At 34.6% G+C, this 17,669-nt stretch overlaps 1 protein-coding gene across 2 annotated transcripts in view; it reads right to left on the reverse strand.

The window, feature by feature from the left end:
- Positions 1-399: 399 nt before the first annotated feature.
- NLN (neurolysin) overlaps positions 400-17,669 on the reverse strand; it is a 37,829-nt gene continuing 20,559 nt past the window's right edge. For both annotated transcript variants that reach the window (XM_042875202.1, XM_042875203.1), the window contains exons 4-13: positions 16,810-16,917; positions 15,497-15,599; positions 14,369-14,529; positions 12,854-12,989; positions 10,364-10,730; positions 8,855-9,056; positions 5,759-5,945; positions 4,238-4,366; positions 3,638-3,774; positions 400-900 (exon numbers count right to left, since the gene is read on the reverse strand). In XM_042875202.1, coding sequence (XP_042731136.1) covers positions 766-900; positions 3,638-3,774; positions 4,238-4,366; positions 5,759-5,945; positions 8,855-9,056; positions 10,364-10,730; positions 12,854-12,989; positions 14,369-14,529; positions 15,497-15,599; positions 16,810-16,917 — 1,665 coding nt within the window. In that variant the 3' untranslated portion in view covers positions 400-765. The remainder of the gene's footprint in view (positions 901-3,637; positions 3,775-4,237; positions 4,367-5,758; positions 5,946-8,854; positions 9,057-10,363; positions 10,731-12,853; positions 12,990-14,368; positions 14,530-15,496; positions 15,600-16,809; positions 16,918-17,669) is intronic.

The raw sequence follows: 17,669 nt of genomic DNA on the forward strand, positions 1-17,669 counted from the left end.
AAATCATTTTAATTGCTTTTATGCCACTGTTAATATAGTTTGGAAAAGAGAGGCCTGAGTTTTGATTAACAACAACAAAAAAAGGAGATGGGAAAAATATGGGAAAATGACAAGTGTCATATTTTGATTTGTTGTCCCTCTATGAAGGGGAGTAGCTCAAATGATGGACTTTTTTTTAAACTTATATTATTTGTAACTTATACAGCATAAGAATTTAGCATGCATCAAAATGAAATACACAGGCATCATGTAAGTATCTATGCTGTAAAGCTGTCTTGTACAGGTTCTCTTTCTCGGAATTTGTCAGAAAGTCAGATGATGAAGACATGATAAAATAAACACTTCCACTCCACCAAAAATAAATTGTGAGCCATTGATGCAATAGAAAAATACCGAATATAAATGAATGTTTCTTTTATTGCTGATAATGTCCCCTTTTATCCCCAGTTTTAAAATTCATTCACAAGACAGTTTAAGTGCATCTATTAAAAGAGAAACAAGGCAACATATCCCCATAGTGATTAGTACTGTAACAGTTCAAAAAAGAAGTTATCACACAAATTTCTCAACTTCTGCACATTTCAGATTTTTTTTTTCCCTGATGTTTGCGTTCTGTAGTCCTGTGCAATTTAAAAATCACATTTCTAAAAAAATCATGAAAAAAGTAACCCAATTTGTCTAAAATGATACACAGTTAAAATATGAATCACACTGACATTTCCAGCTCATTCCATACATGAATGTCACTACAAAGGAATCATAGTTTTACTGCACACATAGTCCCTTACTCAGTAGGAAAGCTCTCTGGCTTGGTTTACGCTCCAAGAAATTTTGAAGCATATCCATCCCATCCAAAGATCCTCCGGGTTTCAAAATAAGATTTCTGTATTTCATCCCTGCCTGATAAAAGGTAAAGTAGAACATTAGTATTTCTCACCTTGGAAGCTGCAACTTTTACATATTTGTCATGTCTAATTGTGTAGGTTTTTAAATACATCTCCTCTCTTTCCAGATTTTCTTGACAATAAAACAAAATATGCCACAATATGACTTAAATTGGCTGGAACAGTTCAAGACCGGAGAAATTCAACCTATCCCCTCAAATAATTTTTCCTGTGGTTTTGCATTATTTTGGGATTTACAATCACATTAACTTGCTCAAGTTATGGAGGTCATTCTATAAGCCATAACACGATCAATATGCAGGCAAACAGAACTTAAACATCCATTCTCCCTTAATTGATGATTTCTCTTTCTTCCACATGTATTTGAGGAATGACAGTACAGAGATAAACACAAATACCAGTGAGGAATAACATGGCCCATACACACATTTTATATGCATAACTAATATATACACACACAATTTCCCAATTAAAGTGTGCTAGAATAATGGAAACTTAACCCAGTTTATATTTTCAGCAAGAATAATATTAATGCAGGAAATTAATGTTAGGAAAAACAAAATGAGCTTCTTAGACAACATTAAATGAAGACATTCTTTAAAAGAAAACATTTATAAGAATGTATCTGGAGAATTTGGGGCCTCAGAGACCTATGTATGAATGAGAAAATATTTTTTCATGTAGAAGTCCTAGATGCTTTTAGTATTAAATTAAAAAAAAAAAAACTCTGTAACTGCACACTGTACATATACATATATCTTTCCCTCACACATGAAACCTATGAGACAGAACTACTCTGCTCACTGATCACTAGTGTAAAATCTGAGGTATTTTTACCTGATGGACTTCCCATGACTTAACTGCATTGAACGAGCAGATGGAAAAAGCTAAGTGAATAAGACAATCTACCACTGAAGAAGGACTGCTTGTATTTTGCTATTTGTCTTAGTTTCCTGAATGTTAATAGAAAAAAAAAATGTACTGTTCCTCGACTTAAAAATGTTATTTTTGTAAATGTGCCTTTTTGCTGCTGTGCTTCCGGTCAGCAGATTACTCAGTTCTAGACGGACCAGAAATAATTCCAGATAATGTGCATGGACTTAGGAGTTTGGCAATTAACAATGTTAGTGCTTGCTGAATAATTGTTCCAGATAGAGATGCTTAAATGAATTTCAGTAACTTGCTCAAAACAGGAAGAGAAATCTTATTCTAACAGGAAGAGGTAAGCCAAATTTCTAAAAGCCCTTGCTGTAATACTATAACTGACTTCCTTTCCTGCTGTTGTGAAAAGTAGTCTAAATCTAGACATAAGAACTGTATCTACAAAAAATCTCACTAGTATCTAGCAACTTTTTATAAAAGATAGTTTTCCCACCCTGCAGAACACTGTTACACTTAAATAGAATGCAAGTACAAAAAACAAATTAAAAGAGAACCAACTTAAAAGGATAGTACTGCCATGAAACTGTGAGCAAATCTCCAGTGGAAGTCCCCCCTGAGGTTATGTGAACGTCCAAAGAAAGTATGTTTGCACACATGAGAGAGCGAGCCAGGCACACACATGCCCATGCACATGAATACACATACACAAATAACCATTTTTATTTCTATCTTCTTAGCTGCAACAGGAAGCTTCCCTTAAAAGCAGCACTAGTTGCCTCTTAGCTGCAAATATCCACTTAGTCCTCATGTAACTCAACACTTCTCAAAGTGCCCATTCAGTGACTGAGAAAGAAAACAAAAACCTACACAAAAAAAAATTGGAATAAACTGCATTTCCATCCCTAGGGTGTAGTAAAAGTCACAGAGCAGTTCTGATAAACTATGGCTCAGGGTTTTGCCTGCACAATCACTCAAAACAGTTCTGAAGGCCAGGACCAACGATCACAGTCTTTCTGTTATCTGTTATCACCCTGGAGGAGCATGCATTGTGTGAAGATGGAACAGGCAGGAAAATCAAAAGATTGTTCCCATGACAAAGCTGTAGCATCTCCAGATAGAATTCCAATGCTATAATTGTTGAGAAATTAAGAAATTGTCCAAATTGGTAGGACTACTCATTACAACACTGACTGTCCCTCCCTCTTTCCTGCTGGCAGCAGAAGAGGCTGAAGAATTACAAAGAGAAAAAAGCCCAGTAAATCTGAAATCCATCAGTAACTTGAACATCAAAACTCACATGGGAGAAAAAGTAAGGAGGAAAAAAAATTAAGTTGCAGTATGCTGTGAAAGAACAAAATAAAGTGTATTTACTAAGTAACACTTAAATAAAAAAATACCACATTTAAGGCTGTATTCATATTCCATAGTGAAAGAATACTTATTTACTCTTTCAATGGAGGAGTATGGGTTTTTTTGTTTAAAACTAAAGAGGAAAGTATTAAGATATATATGTTAAATGTCTTAAAAAGTTATAAAGCAATGCAAAATATATGACTCTATATAATATATAATATCATAATAAATATATAATTATATTTATAATTATATATATTTAATTATATATATTATATAATTATATAATTATAATAAAATCCATGCAGTCCTCAAAATTTCAAGATAATTTTCAAAAGAAATTTACACACTTTTTTTTCAGTTTGGTTGAACTTGACAAGAAGCGTACTTGAGATGTTATTTCTATGCAATTTCTATTGCAATTTTTAATTGCAATAAATGTGTCTTCAGACATAAAGCACGACAGGAATCTTTAAAAGAAAGCATTTGTTACCTACCTTCGGATTCATTATGCCTTCTTTCTTAAAGCAGCTATAAAAAATGTCCATGGAAAACACTTCGCTCCAGAGGTATCCATAGTACTGCCCATCGTAACCACCTGCCAGATGCCCAAAGGTAGCTGGCATGTTCGTTCCTTAAAAAGTTCACATTAATTAAAATCAAATGCAGTCATTTATTTTATGTATGAAAAATACAAAATTTGAAGAAATTAATACAGATTTGTATGATATAATTAAAAACTACTAACATCACAGGTCTAAAAGCATTAGGCATATTTTGGCGACTACAAAAGGAACATTCCATTTTGGTCTACTTGCACATCTGAAGCAGATGTGACAGAACATTTAATGGCATATTCACATAATCTGGCTCCAAAATACAACTTGCAAAAGTACAGCTTTTGATACTTCCATCTTCCTTCAGAAGAGATCTTTAAGATTATTCCAATTTTCAAAATAATTATTTCAGCTTCATAGATTAGGCTATTTTACCAACAACAACTTTGATTTTTTTTTTTTTTTTTTTTGTAAGCCAAACATTATTAGGATAGGAAGGCATATTTAAATAAAGTATTTGGGCATACTGTACTGATATACCTGGGGTTGCAGGAATTCCTAGGATCTCCATACAGTATTTGGCATATTCATCTCCTGGGTCAGCAGATGGTTTTGTATGGAGCATCTGGTCAACCTTGCTCAAAACAATCTGGCGGAGGGTTAGAAAACCTGATGGAATAAGAACATTCAACTTACTAATACCAAAAGAGCTGGAGTTTCTTTAGCACCTTTCATTCAAAGATCTCAACAAACATTCTAAATTTTCAGAATTTTAACTACAGAAAAGATTTTGAGTTATGTCATGTCCATCCTAATGCTTCAGCTAAAAAAAAAAAAAGAAAAAACAGAGGAATATTTTTGAATCATCATTATAAGGTCCATATTTTCAAGTGTTACTTTCCTCACAGATCAAAGAGTAATAAAAGCAGGTATTTTAAAAGCAAATATCAATATTTAAAATCATGTTCTCAGCTGTCATCAGTTCTAGTTGCCATTTCATACAGGGCTTGCACAGATGATGGTAAGTGTATGTAGTGACACTGCCTAACACACCGCAAAGATAGCAAGAACTGCTGCTGCTGTAGGCTCTGATATTTTGAAGAAGCTACAAGATACGACCCTCTACTCGGCATAAAATGCTTATGTAGTTACAGTGCCTGTCAGCTGAAAGGACAGGCACTTCTTGTTTAGGAGAGGGAAGAAGTATGAAATAAACAGCAGTGCTTTAATGACATAAGTTGCACAATAAATGATGCTGTGCAGGGAGCTCTGATTACAGGGACGGAGTGGAAAGAGGGATATAATAATAATGAGATGAGGGGCAATAAAACTAAATTGGTCTTGCTAATCTTGAGATAAAGACAAAGTAGAGACAACTTGTGGAAAGACAGCAGAACTGGGACCTTGGTTTGGGAATGCAGTGTACCTACTGAAGTGGAGAATACAGAGTTATGATTCTGGATTCAGGAGTTAAGAGGCTGTTTGAGCAACGCAAGGCTGCAACACTTCTTGTATCACGTATGTAAGCACATTGAGTAAACTTGCAAGCAACTTTCATTTTTGTCAAATAACACGTGCAAATGAAATGTATAATATACATGCAGAAAATCTGATACTTCTATACTAATAATGCACAGTGTCTGCCCAGGGTCACTAGAAAAAAAATTGGAAAACCAAGGCTCTCTCTCACCCAGCATTAAATAAATAGAGTTGCTGGGGTAAAAAAAAAAAAAAATTAACATAGGGAAAATTGTAGAGGTATATTAATCCTTTGGGTAAGCCTGGAAAACCAGAGCTGCTGCTGTTTCTGCATGCAGTGGAACAGCCTTTATTAATGGTTGTAACCAAGCAAATAAACTCAGGAATTATTAAGACAACAAACTTAACTTTTTGGTTTAAAGTGCTCACTTAATTCTTGACAGTACTGACAGACAGTGTACATAAAAAGGAAAAGTAACGGGCTTGTTATGTTTTACTGATAGTACTTTCTCTGAGGTTTCCAACCAAATTTTTAATCATAATCCATTTTTTACACACACGCTGTGTGAGAGAGACAGATACCTGTATTCGCCAGTCTAGAGGCAGCTAGTTTCTCAAGGAGAGCATCTGCAACATGGCTCTCATCTTTGTAATGTCTTGACATTTGCTGTAGCGGTTCTTTTTCCCACACCCAGTTCTCAAACATTTGTGAAGGTACCTCTACGAAGTCTGTTTCCACGTTAGTACCACTAAACCTGGCAAAATCAGTCTAAAAAGAAAAGCCATTGTATTAAATCAAAATGGAAACCAAGATTTCTGGAAGAACACAAATTTTCGGATATTGAAGTTTCAGTGTTTCAATTAAAACAAGATTTTTAACTTCAAAGAAAGAAGGACAAAAATACATATGTTAGACAACTAAAAAGCAACAAAACAGATTATGAAGTAGTTACTTACTCCATTCTCTGCTAGTGATTCTCTACTTCAATTTTTTTAGTACTACTCTTTTCATCTCTCAGGTTAAGACCGCAACACAGATATTTCTATGCTGTCTTATTTATTACAATTGGAAGATTTGTTAATTGTTATAAAATTATGTTATACTACCCTGAAGTAAAAAAATAAACTCCAATAATACACTTGTAAAATTGTTCACTGTATTGCAGTCTAACACATTCACAGATTTTACATGACCAATTTGTACTATCAAGGTTTTCCCTAATAACTGTCTTCTTTCATAAAACATATAGTTAAAATGCTGCACAATTTCTAAGTCAGTAATACATGGCCTGAAATAAATAAACCCAAGCAGCTTTAGCCACGAACAGTTCCCCAAACTGATACTCATTCACTGACAGAAGAGTCTTCACTTTGAAAGCCAGGCACTTCAGAGATTTTTCTCTTACTTTATTACACTTCACCATTGTCAATTGCTTCATGTTTAAAAAGACCATCGCAGATATTGGCTTTGAAGAAAGGCTTAATACAGTCAAAAATCCATAAAATTTATTCCAAACTCTTTTCTAAAAAAATGATAACTTTAGAAAGATAGAAGTTCGAATATCAACAGAAGTTACTTTATCTCACTCTGGATTTGCCTTGTGACTCTACTCCTTTTGTTAACCCAATTTTATTATTTTTCCTTCTAAGCAAAATTCTAATACTAAAAACACTTCAGATCCTAAAAGGAAAAACAAACAAACAAAACCTCCCAGTTTCCCAAGAAGAAAGAAAAATTGGTTCAGGTTCTTGATTAGCTGTCCTTCCCTAATATCATAAAAAGATCCTGTCTCTACTCCAATATTTCACATGCCAGCAGACTTCCAACACATCACTGCCCTCCAAACACTGACCTGCTGCTCACAGATTCCCGCTCAGCTAGATCCTCCTATGTTCTTTAAACATCAAGTTTTAACATGCTTAAAAAGAAATTAGCAAATGAAACAAGACACTGCTTTGCATGCGAAAAATCTCAGAGCACAGGATGTTCCTATGTACAATACAGATATTATTTGCTGGTGTATGTACTAATCCATTAAATTATTCACATAAAATACAACAGCAGTGAGCACAGTAGCAATGCAAGCAGAGGACAGCACGGCAGCGAGAGACAATTGGAAAGAAAGCTCTCTGACTTATGTGCAGTTCTCAGCAAGTGGATGTCCACATTGAGGTTACCCAGACAGGGCTCTGCAACAGCCAGAACATCTTCATCAGCTTCCAGAATTTTGTTGTAAAGCTGAATGTACCTAATTCATAAACACCTCTCAGGTAATTGAGAAAAAAAGAGCAGGTTTTATTTCTCAATTTCTTGATTTATTTCTTGATTTCTGAACTGTCTTCAGGTGAAGATGATCACATTATCATCACTTTCAAGATGCAAAAAATATAAGTGAATGCATAGCTACTTGATCTTAAATGTGCTTGAACATCGCTTGCTTAATTCTAGATTTAATATGTGGATTTGTATGTGTCTATTTGCTTTTTCTGCAGTCCTAGGCTCTGGGATTGAGAACTCTATAATCAATGAATATTAAGATGCTATAACTATGAAATAAACAAGAGAGTTAGGCAAAGCAGATTATAATAACACAAAGAGAATAAATAGGACACTCACCTATACCATGGGCTCACTTATGAAACTCCAGCAGAGTGGATCTCCATAAGAGATCCTTCCCTTCTGGTAGCCAGCTCTTAAATAGGTCTAGGAGAGGTGCACCCAGGCTCCACCCCTTCAGGCAGCAGGGTGAATTGCCTTCACCTGTGCTCCCATGGGTGACTCATTGCTTGCCTCAGGTGATCAATCAGAGGTTCAGGCCGTGACTCAGCAGTTCCCATACAAGGACATAATTAATATTCAGTGTGCATTATATTGCTCTGATTTTATGAACTGGTACTGTTCTATAGGCCACAGCAACACTACACAACGTTTGGATTTTGTGGATAATTATTTGATTTTTTTTAGTGAATAAACATAGCAACTTCCCTTTTTTTTCTGAAATACAAAGTTTCTATTAGGTTAACAACAAATTCAGTATTTAAGATTAATTCTGACAGAAGAAAGGAAAAATGAAACAGGAAATTTTATAACTATAATGATACCTTGGTGCAAAATCTGCAAATCACTTTTTTCTGGTCTCAGTGAGAACTCTGACAGTGAGATGTGAGAACAGAAAATACAATAGCTCGGGCAAGACCTGCTTTATGTTTTAATAGGAAGAATGATAGCTCTGAAGTGTACTACAAAAACAATGGAGGTTAAGGACATAATTATATGAATTCATAAATCATTTGCACTAATGAGGATAGTAGGCTTTTTGTTTGTTTCTGAAATCTAGTATGTTGCAAGGAGTAGTAAAAAGACATCAGACAGCTGTAACAGAAGTCACAGCTGGGCACCTTCTCTAGCTTACACGTGGATCTATTTAATCATCACTAAAACCCAATGGTGCAAATGCAAAAGTAGATGTTCTTTTGAAAATATTTTTTGAAAAGTGTATTCACTGATGTGTTGTTTTAACTGGAGATCAAAAACAGACAAAACAACTGGTCATCTTGAAATACAACCAAAAAAATGTACATATACTTTGCTAAAATTGTAAAATTTCCAAAATAAACTTATCTATTGCTTGGAGGCTACGAAAAATGTAAGAAAATTGAAACTGAAACATCACTAACCTGTGCACATATCTGATGCATTACGTGACCAAACTCATGGAAGTATGTCTTTACTTCATCATGTCGCAGCAGTGATGGGCGATCTGATCCTGGTTTCGTGAAATTGGTTACCAGAGCAGCTACAGACATCATTCTACTGCCATCAGAGAGAAGACAGCCAGGCTGGAGACCAAAGCATGCTGCATGCCCATACTTTCCCTCTCTGTACAAGAAAATATTTCAGAAATTATCTTGAAATCACAATCCTGCTCACCAGAATATTCAAGAACAAGTTCAATGAGCTGGTGTCTCTTTAAAGCTTTAAATGAAGAAATTATATGTGTTCATTAGGATGACCATACAAAAATTTTATTATGACTTCTATGAGTTGCTAGGCTTAAGATTCTGCTTAAGAGCAGAAGAGGAGAGAACAGTACCTAAAGAACACTATTTGAAGATTCATAGCAGCATTGACAAGAATTTGATTTTTACTCAAATTATATATACCTCAGATGCCAATTCTATTTTGAACTACTCATAAACACTATAACAAAGAGGACTATGTTCTATTCTCTGAAGCAGTAACTTTCCTTTCTTCATAGGAGACAAAAGAACACAGTTTAAAGCATTTGCAGTGTGATCCAAGTTTAAGGAAGAATGATTTTGAAACTTTTGCCCTAGACACAAGACAATGGGGTAGTAAAGGCAGAAATGTCTTACTAATAAATGTCTTCAGAAATTCACATTATATGCAGAAAGGAGAGAACAGACAAATAGATAAAGTAGAAAATCTGTGCCTACTTCTAAAGCAAAATATATACACTGCTGTATCCACTGATTTTCCTTACTCAGAGAAGTAAATAAATTTGTGCTTTAAAAAATGCATGAACATATCAATCACTACAAAAGAAACTAAAAAACAGCAAGAAACAGACCGAAAAGGAATAGCTGAAAACAAGTTTTGCCAAATTAGTCAACTCTCTTAACCTCTGACAGAAAACAGATCCTGCTGCTAATAGCTAGAGAGCAATAGAGATTAACCTAGATGTACATTTCAAGGGGTGCTCAATGGCAATCATTTTTGGGTCTTGATCTATCTGACATCTTCTTTAGCAGTTTAGAGAACTAGCTACACAACAGGCACACAAAGTTTAAAGAGGAAATGGGAGAAATGATAAACTGGGAGCAGAGAGGAACAGGACTGATCTGAATAGTTAAAACATTAACGAGAAGTAAAACATGGCATTTCAGTTAGAAAAGGAAAAAGAGGAATGGTGGATAACTGACTAGTCAGCAATACTACACAAAATGAAGAAAGTTTTAATGGTTCAAAAAGTGAACATGAGCAGGAAATATGTTAGTACTGAAGAAAAAAAAAAAAAAGACAAAATAATCTATCTGAAAGCAGCCCAACAGCAACAGTCTCACCAGTGGGACAAATATTTACTTCCCAATGTATTTAATTTCACCCGCAACAGCAACCCAGTAAACCAAGTTCATTTTAAACATATATATAGCACTAAGTCATACCGAGGATAAAGGTCCAAGTAGAACTGCCCTAATGTTTCTCCTGTTGAATTGTCCTTTACTGTATAAAGAGTAACACTGTCATGCCAAACATGAGCACTTTCCACTTCCTCAAATACAAGTCCAAGCAGCTTTTGGTAAATATTTAATAAGCCTTCTGTAACAGCCTCGATTGGGAAGTATTCCTTCAGCTTTTCTTGATCTATGGAGTACTTCAGCTCTTCTGTTTTGTTCATATAATAATGAAGATCCCATGCATTGATTCTTCCATCATAATCACAGTTTCTCTCTTGACACTCCTTTTTCTTCAAATCTAGAATGAATTCTCTTTCCTTCTCAACCAATGGCTTTAGCTTCTCACTCAAATCATCTGAAACAAAGATCGCCTTTAAATCAGCTTGTTCCTTACTATAATGTATATTCTTATAAAACACAATCACATTTACGTAACATAACTTAACAGTACTTGTCCCAAAAGGCATACTTGAGTTTTCTATTTGTTGATGAACAGGAAGCAAATTGGTTTCTTGTCTTAATGAGTTTTAACACATACATGTTGTAAGCAATGTAGAAATACAGAGGGGCTTAGCAGTACTGTGAAAGGTTCTGATAAATTTGGACTTATTCAAAGACATAAAAAAATGGAATGTAATACTTAACACACAAAGTAGCACCTGACACATGCTTGAAGCTTTGTATTTTACTTCGGCTAACCTCAGTTTTTTCAATGTGTTTCCACAGAAGCAGCCAAACACTACTACTGTTAGTTATTGGAAGTGCAACGAAGGATTCCAACACTTTTTTTGAGATCATTTAAATTCAGATTCTGATCTATTTCTAGCTATAGTCCTATTGAACAGCAATAAACCAAAAGCTCTTGGCTACATGATAGCTATCTACTCTTCTACCACAGCCACTGTATATCAAACCTATTAATCCCAGTTTTTTCCAATACAGCTTTTCTTGGAAAAGGAAGGGCCATAGCACTATGAAACCAATACACTGAATACAAAATATTTAAGTTTATTGAAACTCCCTTGAAGTACATGCTGTGTTTATTGTATTCTGAATATTTCCGAACTACACTTTTCTTTAGGATTTGAGGTTAATGGTCTGTCATGGCATACGGAGTGTAAAATTTGAGTACTGGCACTCCTGTTTCCTGTATGACTATAAGGCACTATATACTTTTACATGACTGATAAATACTAATAGTTTTCAGCCCAGAATACTCTAAATTCCGAGTATGTCACAGGGCAAAATGGTAGATTTTCCTCCTAGCCATAAGATCAACTTATGAACATCGGTTTAAAACAGGTATATATATGAACAAAGCATAGCAAATTATACTGTCATGCTTTGGCTGAATATCGAACAAAATTACTAAGTTAAAGCTGACAACCTGATGAAAGTTCTCCCTCTACTAAAATTACCACAAAATATTTTTGAATAGTAAAATACTTGTAAAAAGCTAAAGTCACCACCACAATAACCAGGACATTTTGAGGTGTGTCAGCTTCATAACAAATTTAAAAATCCACACAGTATAATGTAATCCTACGTAGAATTATGAAAATATACTGGATAGAAAAGAGTTCAAAATATTGCAAATGTACTTTAAATCTCAGGCAATTTTAAGAATTACAAATCAAAACAAAGGGTAAGTTAATTTATAAATACACAGATAATTGATACTGCCATAGCATAACATGACAAATGAGAAAGAATTAAAGGTAAAGGAAGAGATGCATTTTAACCTCCTTACCCCCATATAAACAAACAAACAAATAAATAAATAAAACAAAACACTATCACCAAACAACTTACTGCTGTACAAAGTAGTTTTGGGGGTTTTGATTTTATGCGATATCTAAATATACAATCTTCTTCACTAAAGTGAGTAAAAGTTCCCCAAAATCAACAGGCTATACAAATCTGCATCACTATCAAAGTATCTCAGTTGTCAGATCGAATTCCACTAGAGAGCTTTTGTCTTCAGAGGAGTCATGTCATTCCCAGTTTAATTTATTTTATACAGTTCATTGAACTAACATCATCACACACTCAGATTTTTTATTATGCTCATTGCTGTTGTATCAGTGTACAGAAAGAAACACTTAAGGCTACATGGGCACAAAACCTTGCAGCTAATGTAAAGGGAACGAAAAGCTGCAACTGTGCTGCAGCCTTCTGAAACTGAATCTACTTCAGTGGCACACATTATTCTGGTCCAAATTAAGATAACTGCATGGTGCAGCAGAGAATGATAACAGCTTTTCTCTTTGGCTATCATTAAGCAGTTATTTTCAGATTTTTATCTTATACTTCCATACCATGGAGCAATTTGTACAGCTATGATATAAAAACCAGGGGCCCAGAGGCAATAGATAGATAGATAGATACTACTGCCAATGGTATCTTTCAATGTTTCTTTGCTGAGGAGCCATACTGCTAGTGCAAATATAAAAAGATCATTTATAAATTAGAACAAACCTAAGAAGGTTGTTACGTTATCTGTGCTCTTTGCAGTGTTTACCTCCAAAACAAAGTTGGCGTGTGTATTATAACCAAGCAGCTCTGCTACTTTTGCCCTTAGTGGAAGCAATTGCTGAAGAATTTTGGTGTTCTCCTAAAAAAGAAAGCAGGCAAGTCTGTGAAGTGAAACCAGGAAATCTAATTATCAAACAATTACATAAATATCTGTAATCATTACAAATAGAAAACATATAAAATAAGACACTTTAAAACATAAATATTAAAAAAAACCATAAGCTTAGAGAGATTTTTGAAATTTTTCAAAGCACTTGATCACAAGTAGCTAGATAATCTAGCTCTTTAGTCAATCCAAGCCATTACATTCCCTACTATAATTAATCTATTTCAATTAATCAAAAGATATGTCAGTTGTTTTAAGGATAACAAATCCTTGACTCTTGCAAAAATATTATTTCATTTATCAACCATTTAAATGTAAAAGATGACAGGGACACAGCTGACAAAATTCTTAATTGCTTGTTAGTGGTTAAGACATACTGCAAAGCTATTGTGCTAACATTCAAAGCTTATTTACTTGTTTGTCAGTGTTCTGACAATAGCAGCCAGAGAAAGGGATCTGAAAGACAAAAAGCCCCAGGCCCTGACCTAGATAGTGTAGAGGATCCCTGAGAAGCTGAAAACATAACTGTGTTATCTTGATTTCTAGAAAAACAAGATTTCTCAGGAAAAAAAGAAAAATAAATAAATCAAGGTATGTATAATGTACCAAGTTTGAAGTTGCCCCCCCTAGTTACAACAGCATACTCCTTTGAGTGCTCTGACTTACAGCTGTTGGTGTCATTTCAATTTCTGATCTTCACATCTCACAGCACTTCAAGTACAAAAGCACAAGTCTAACATTATTCTCTAACGAGTGGTTGGTACAATTGCCGGCTGAAAGACACTTCTCTCTTTTCTAGCCTTTTAATTATTTTTGTACCTACTTAGGTGTGCTGCTCTCATCAGTATAAAATAAATTGTTTGTGAAATTATCTCTTCTTTCAACAAATTAAATTTCCAGATATATATTTAATTAAATGAATCTTTAAAAATAAATTAGTGGTTTTTTAACACATCATTAAATACCTCCTCAAGATGCAGTGTATTAATTTCACATGTAATTACATTTCATAACTAGAACACTGAAATAATCACTGCCATCCTGCCATCCTGAAGAACATGAAGGTCTAGAGAAGCCATATTCTGACTGTGCCATCTGTGAAGTAAGTGCAAGAGACTACAGAACGCTGTAGAGAAAATCGTTTTCTCAAAATGCCACATATATCAACAGCACCCACTGACATCTTAAAATGTATACATGTACATACATGTGAAGCAAGGAATTGCTGAAGATCATATTAACAGGCTTTAATTTCACAGTACTAAACAATATACAGAGTTCAAATCTAACATCTGAATGTCCATATTTCAACCCTGTTGTTACCTTGTAAAAAAAGGCAATATACAATGTACCTCTTTGCATCTTGTGTTAAAGGCAGATTCCATTTTTCTCCTTGTTTCTGAAATGCAGCACTTCTTCATAACAGGAAAATAGTGAGGATATTTTAACGTTATTTTATATTTGTCCTCCTCAGTCTTCTCTAAACTCTTTATAAAGTCATCAGGCAGGCCTTCTACAGAACACAATTCAATAAAGAATATTTCCCAGAATTATCTACTCACCTCTTTTTTTTTTTGTTTTTGTTTTTGTTTTTGTTTGTTTGTTACATTATTGCATTTGTTTTGCTGCTCCCTAATTTGACATCAGGAGTTTAAACAGAAATACAGTTCTTCTGTCTGCTTAATACCATTAATGCTATTATTTCCTAATAAGCCAAATAAAATAAATTTTGAAACGCTTTATTAGTGAGCAAAAGAGAAAAAAATGTAAAGATACCAGATGAAAACAAATCATGATGTAAGAAAGCATCTTAATTTATTTTTTATGCTATGCTCTCCAGAAATGCATCTCTAAGTCTTCTGTTACGTGAAATACATTTAGGTTAGGTACAAGTAGGAAGTTCTTTACTCAGAGGGTGATGACACACTGGAACAGGTTGTTCATAGAAAGTGTGGATGCCCCATCCCTGAAGGCATTCAGTGCCAAGATGGATAGGACTCTGGGCAGCCTGATGTGGTGAGTGGCAACCCTACTCACAGCAGTTGGAATGGGATGAGCCTTAAAGTCCCTTCCAACCCAAGCCTTGTATGATTGGACGACTTCTAGATGAATTTAAATGATTTCAGTGGCTTAAATATCTCGCATGACAGAAAATTCAGATAGTTGTAAAGAACGTAACACATGCTGGATTGCCTGATATTGGAGAACTGAGAAAAGAAGCAAAGATGAGTAATGTTACAGAAATAAAAAGGTAGGGCAGATATGCTAACTTTATGCAAGGTGTACGCTTCAGTAAGCACAGGTCTACAAAGACATTTTAAACATCTGCAAGTTGTAATTCTACACTCTAATTGGGGAAGAATTAAGAATGGAATACAGCTGGAATTTCATTTTATCTAACCATCATTCAGTGGGCCAATAAAAGACTACCTGCAATACTGGAAGGTGAAGAAAAGGAAAAAGGCAAGTATAGTACTTACCAAGTTCTTCTTTGGAAAATACAAGAAACGTATTTTCTTCATTCAGGTTTTTGTTGAAGTCTATACACAGCTCACTTAATTGTTTCTTCATTTTCATTATTTCCTATATTGGGTATAAACTAAAATTAGTGGAGAAAAAAAAATCAACTGACAATTACTATCTTCCACATTAACAGTATTTAATTTTTTTCCAGTTAGGTTCTCTGCTAGCCTACACTGAATACTGCTATTGGATGAGTAACATATTCAGGAAGTATCACGTCTCCCCTGTCCCTGAGCTCATTTTTACCCTTCTTTTGTCTCGAGTAATCTAGTTGCCAATGAGCCCAAGGCTCAGCCTAGTGCTCTAACAATTTCAGAAAATTAAAAAACATTTTTTGAACCAGAGTACAGGCAGAAAAGAGAATACCCACACAAGATAAAAGCATTCCAAATTCACTTTAAAATCCTCATGTACACCTATCTGAAATATGTTCTAATGTATTTTATAGCATGACTGCCCCTTACTGGCAAGTTCACACAAACACTGTAATCACAAGTAATGAAAATACCAAACACGAAATTTGGCATAGGATAAAACTAGTGGAAATTTTACTTAAATATAGCTCAACTGTTATCTACTTATAAAGTATTTAAAAACCCCGTTAGGATTGGTGGCCGTTTGGTAATGCAAATACACATGAAACAACATTGTCACTAACTTAAGTATGTGCACAAAGAATGATTTTTTCAGAAAAGACAGAAATCTATTTGAGAAGCGTAAATCTTGATGGTTACACAACTTCAGTTCAGAATTTAAAGAAAGTTATGTCAGTCTCTCAAACACTAACAAGTTTACTTCTGTGACTTTCAGAATTGAAAAGTGCTTTTACAGGCTTAATTTCTTCTCTAATGGGTTCAAGATTCTCAAAGCTCCTTTGAAGTCACCTAGAGCTAAAATCTTGGAGTCATTTTACAATGATGGTTAATATTTGAAATTAAAATATCTATGACTTCATAATAGTTACTACATACGTGCTTCTGAAGCTTGGGCTCACAATTAATATTTTTGAAAAGCCATTGGTTATGAATCTAATTTGGACCAAAACAAAAAAAGTGAAGTATACTACCTCTATCTACTGAGTGAGGAATCCAACAAATTGATTTTAAAAACTAATGATAATTAGAGTTTAAAAGATGGACATAGAACTAAGAACAGTTAAGATTAGAGCAGTAATTAAGCAAGACCATAGGCACAAACACTTAATACACAAGAATAATACAATCTCTTCAACAAGTTTCTCTTTGATTTATAAACTAAGAACCATATTTACATGTTGTACTTCTTTAGGAAGATGGAGTCCATTTCTTTTTCCCACTTGAACTGATTTGTCTAGGTACCGCTTTGTTTCAGGCTTTACATTTTCAAGATTGCAGGTTTGCTGAAATGACAGTACAGCATAATTTAATTTACAATACAGTGAGACACACACACTAAGAATTTACAAGGGTCTGAACAGAATCACAGAATCGCTCAGGTTGGGAGTGACCTTAAAGATCATCCAGTCTCAACCCTTTCCTGGCAGGGTTGCCCTCCCACCAGCTCAGGCTGCCCAAGGCCCCATCCAACCTGGCCTTGAGCACCTCCAGGAATGGGGCACCACAGCTTCTCTGGGCAGCTGTGCCAGTGCCACACATTCCTCTGAGTAAAAAAGTTTCTTCCTAATATCTAATCCAATTCTACCCTCTTTCAGCTTAAAGCTATCAGTCCTTGTTGCACTGCTACACTCCCTGAAAAAGATTCCCTCCCATCTTTCTTATAGGCATCATAGAAACAATTCAATATCATGAATTATAGTATGAAGGATTTTCCAAAAAGTTATTTTTTATAACATTATTCTCATATTGATGTAGCATGAAATCTTCTTTTACTGAATACCTCAATCAGAAGCAGGAACAGAGGCATATTCTGCATACACTTTTCCTAAGTAGCACATCTATATGCTGTCATAAAAGCTAACCCTTTTAGTTATGATTGCAGTATACTAAAGCTCCTTACGTAGATATAGCTTTTCTGTATATTATTAACTAGCAGAAATCAGTGCTATAAGGTAATATCATAGTTTAAAAATTGAAGGGATTAAAAATAATGTTACTAATTAAAAAAAATCTTAAAAATAAGTGCTTCTAGCAT

Source organism: Lagopus leucura, unplaced genomic scaffold (genome assembly GCF_019238085.1).
Source record: "Lagopus leucura isolate 7727_CA_CO unplaced genomic scaffold, USGS_WTPT01 Super-Scaffold_100014, whole genome shotgun sequence".
Lineage (NCBI taxonomy): Eukaryota > Metazoa > Chordata > Aves > Galliformes > Phasianidae > Lagopus > Lagopus leucura.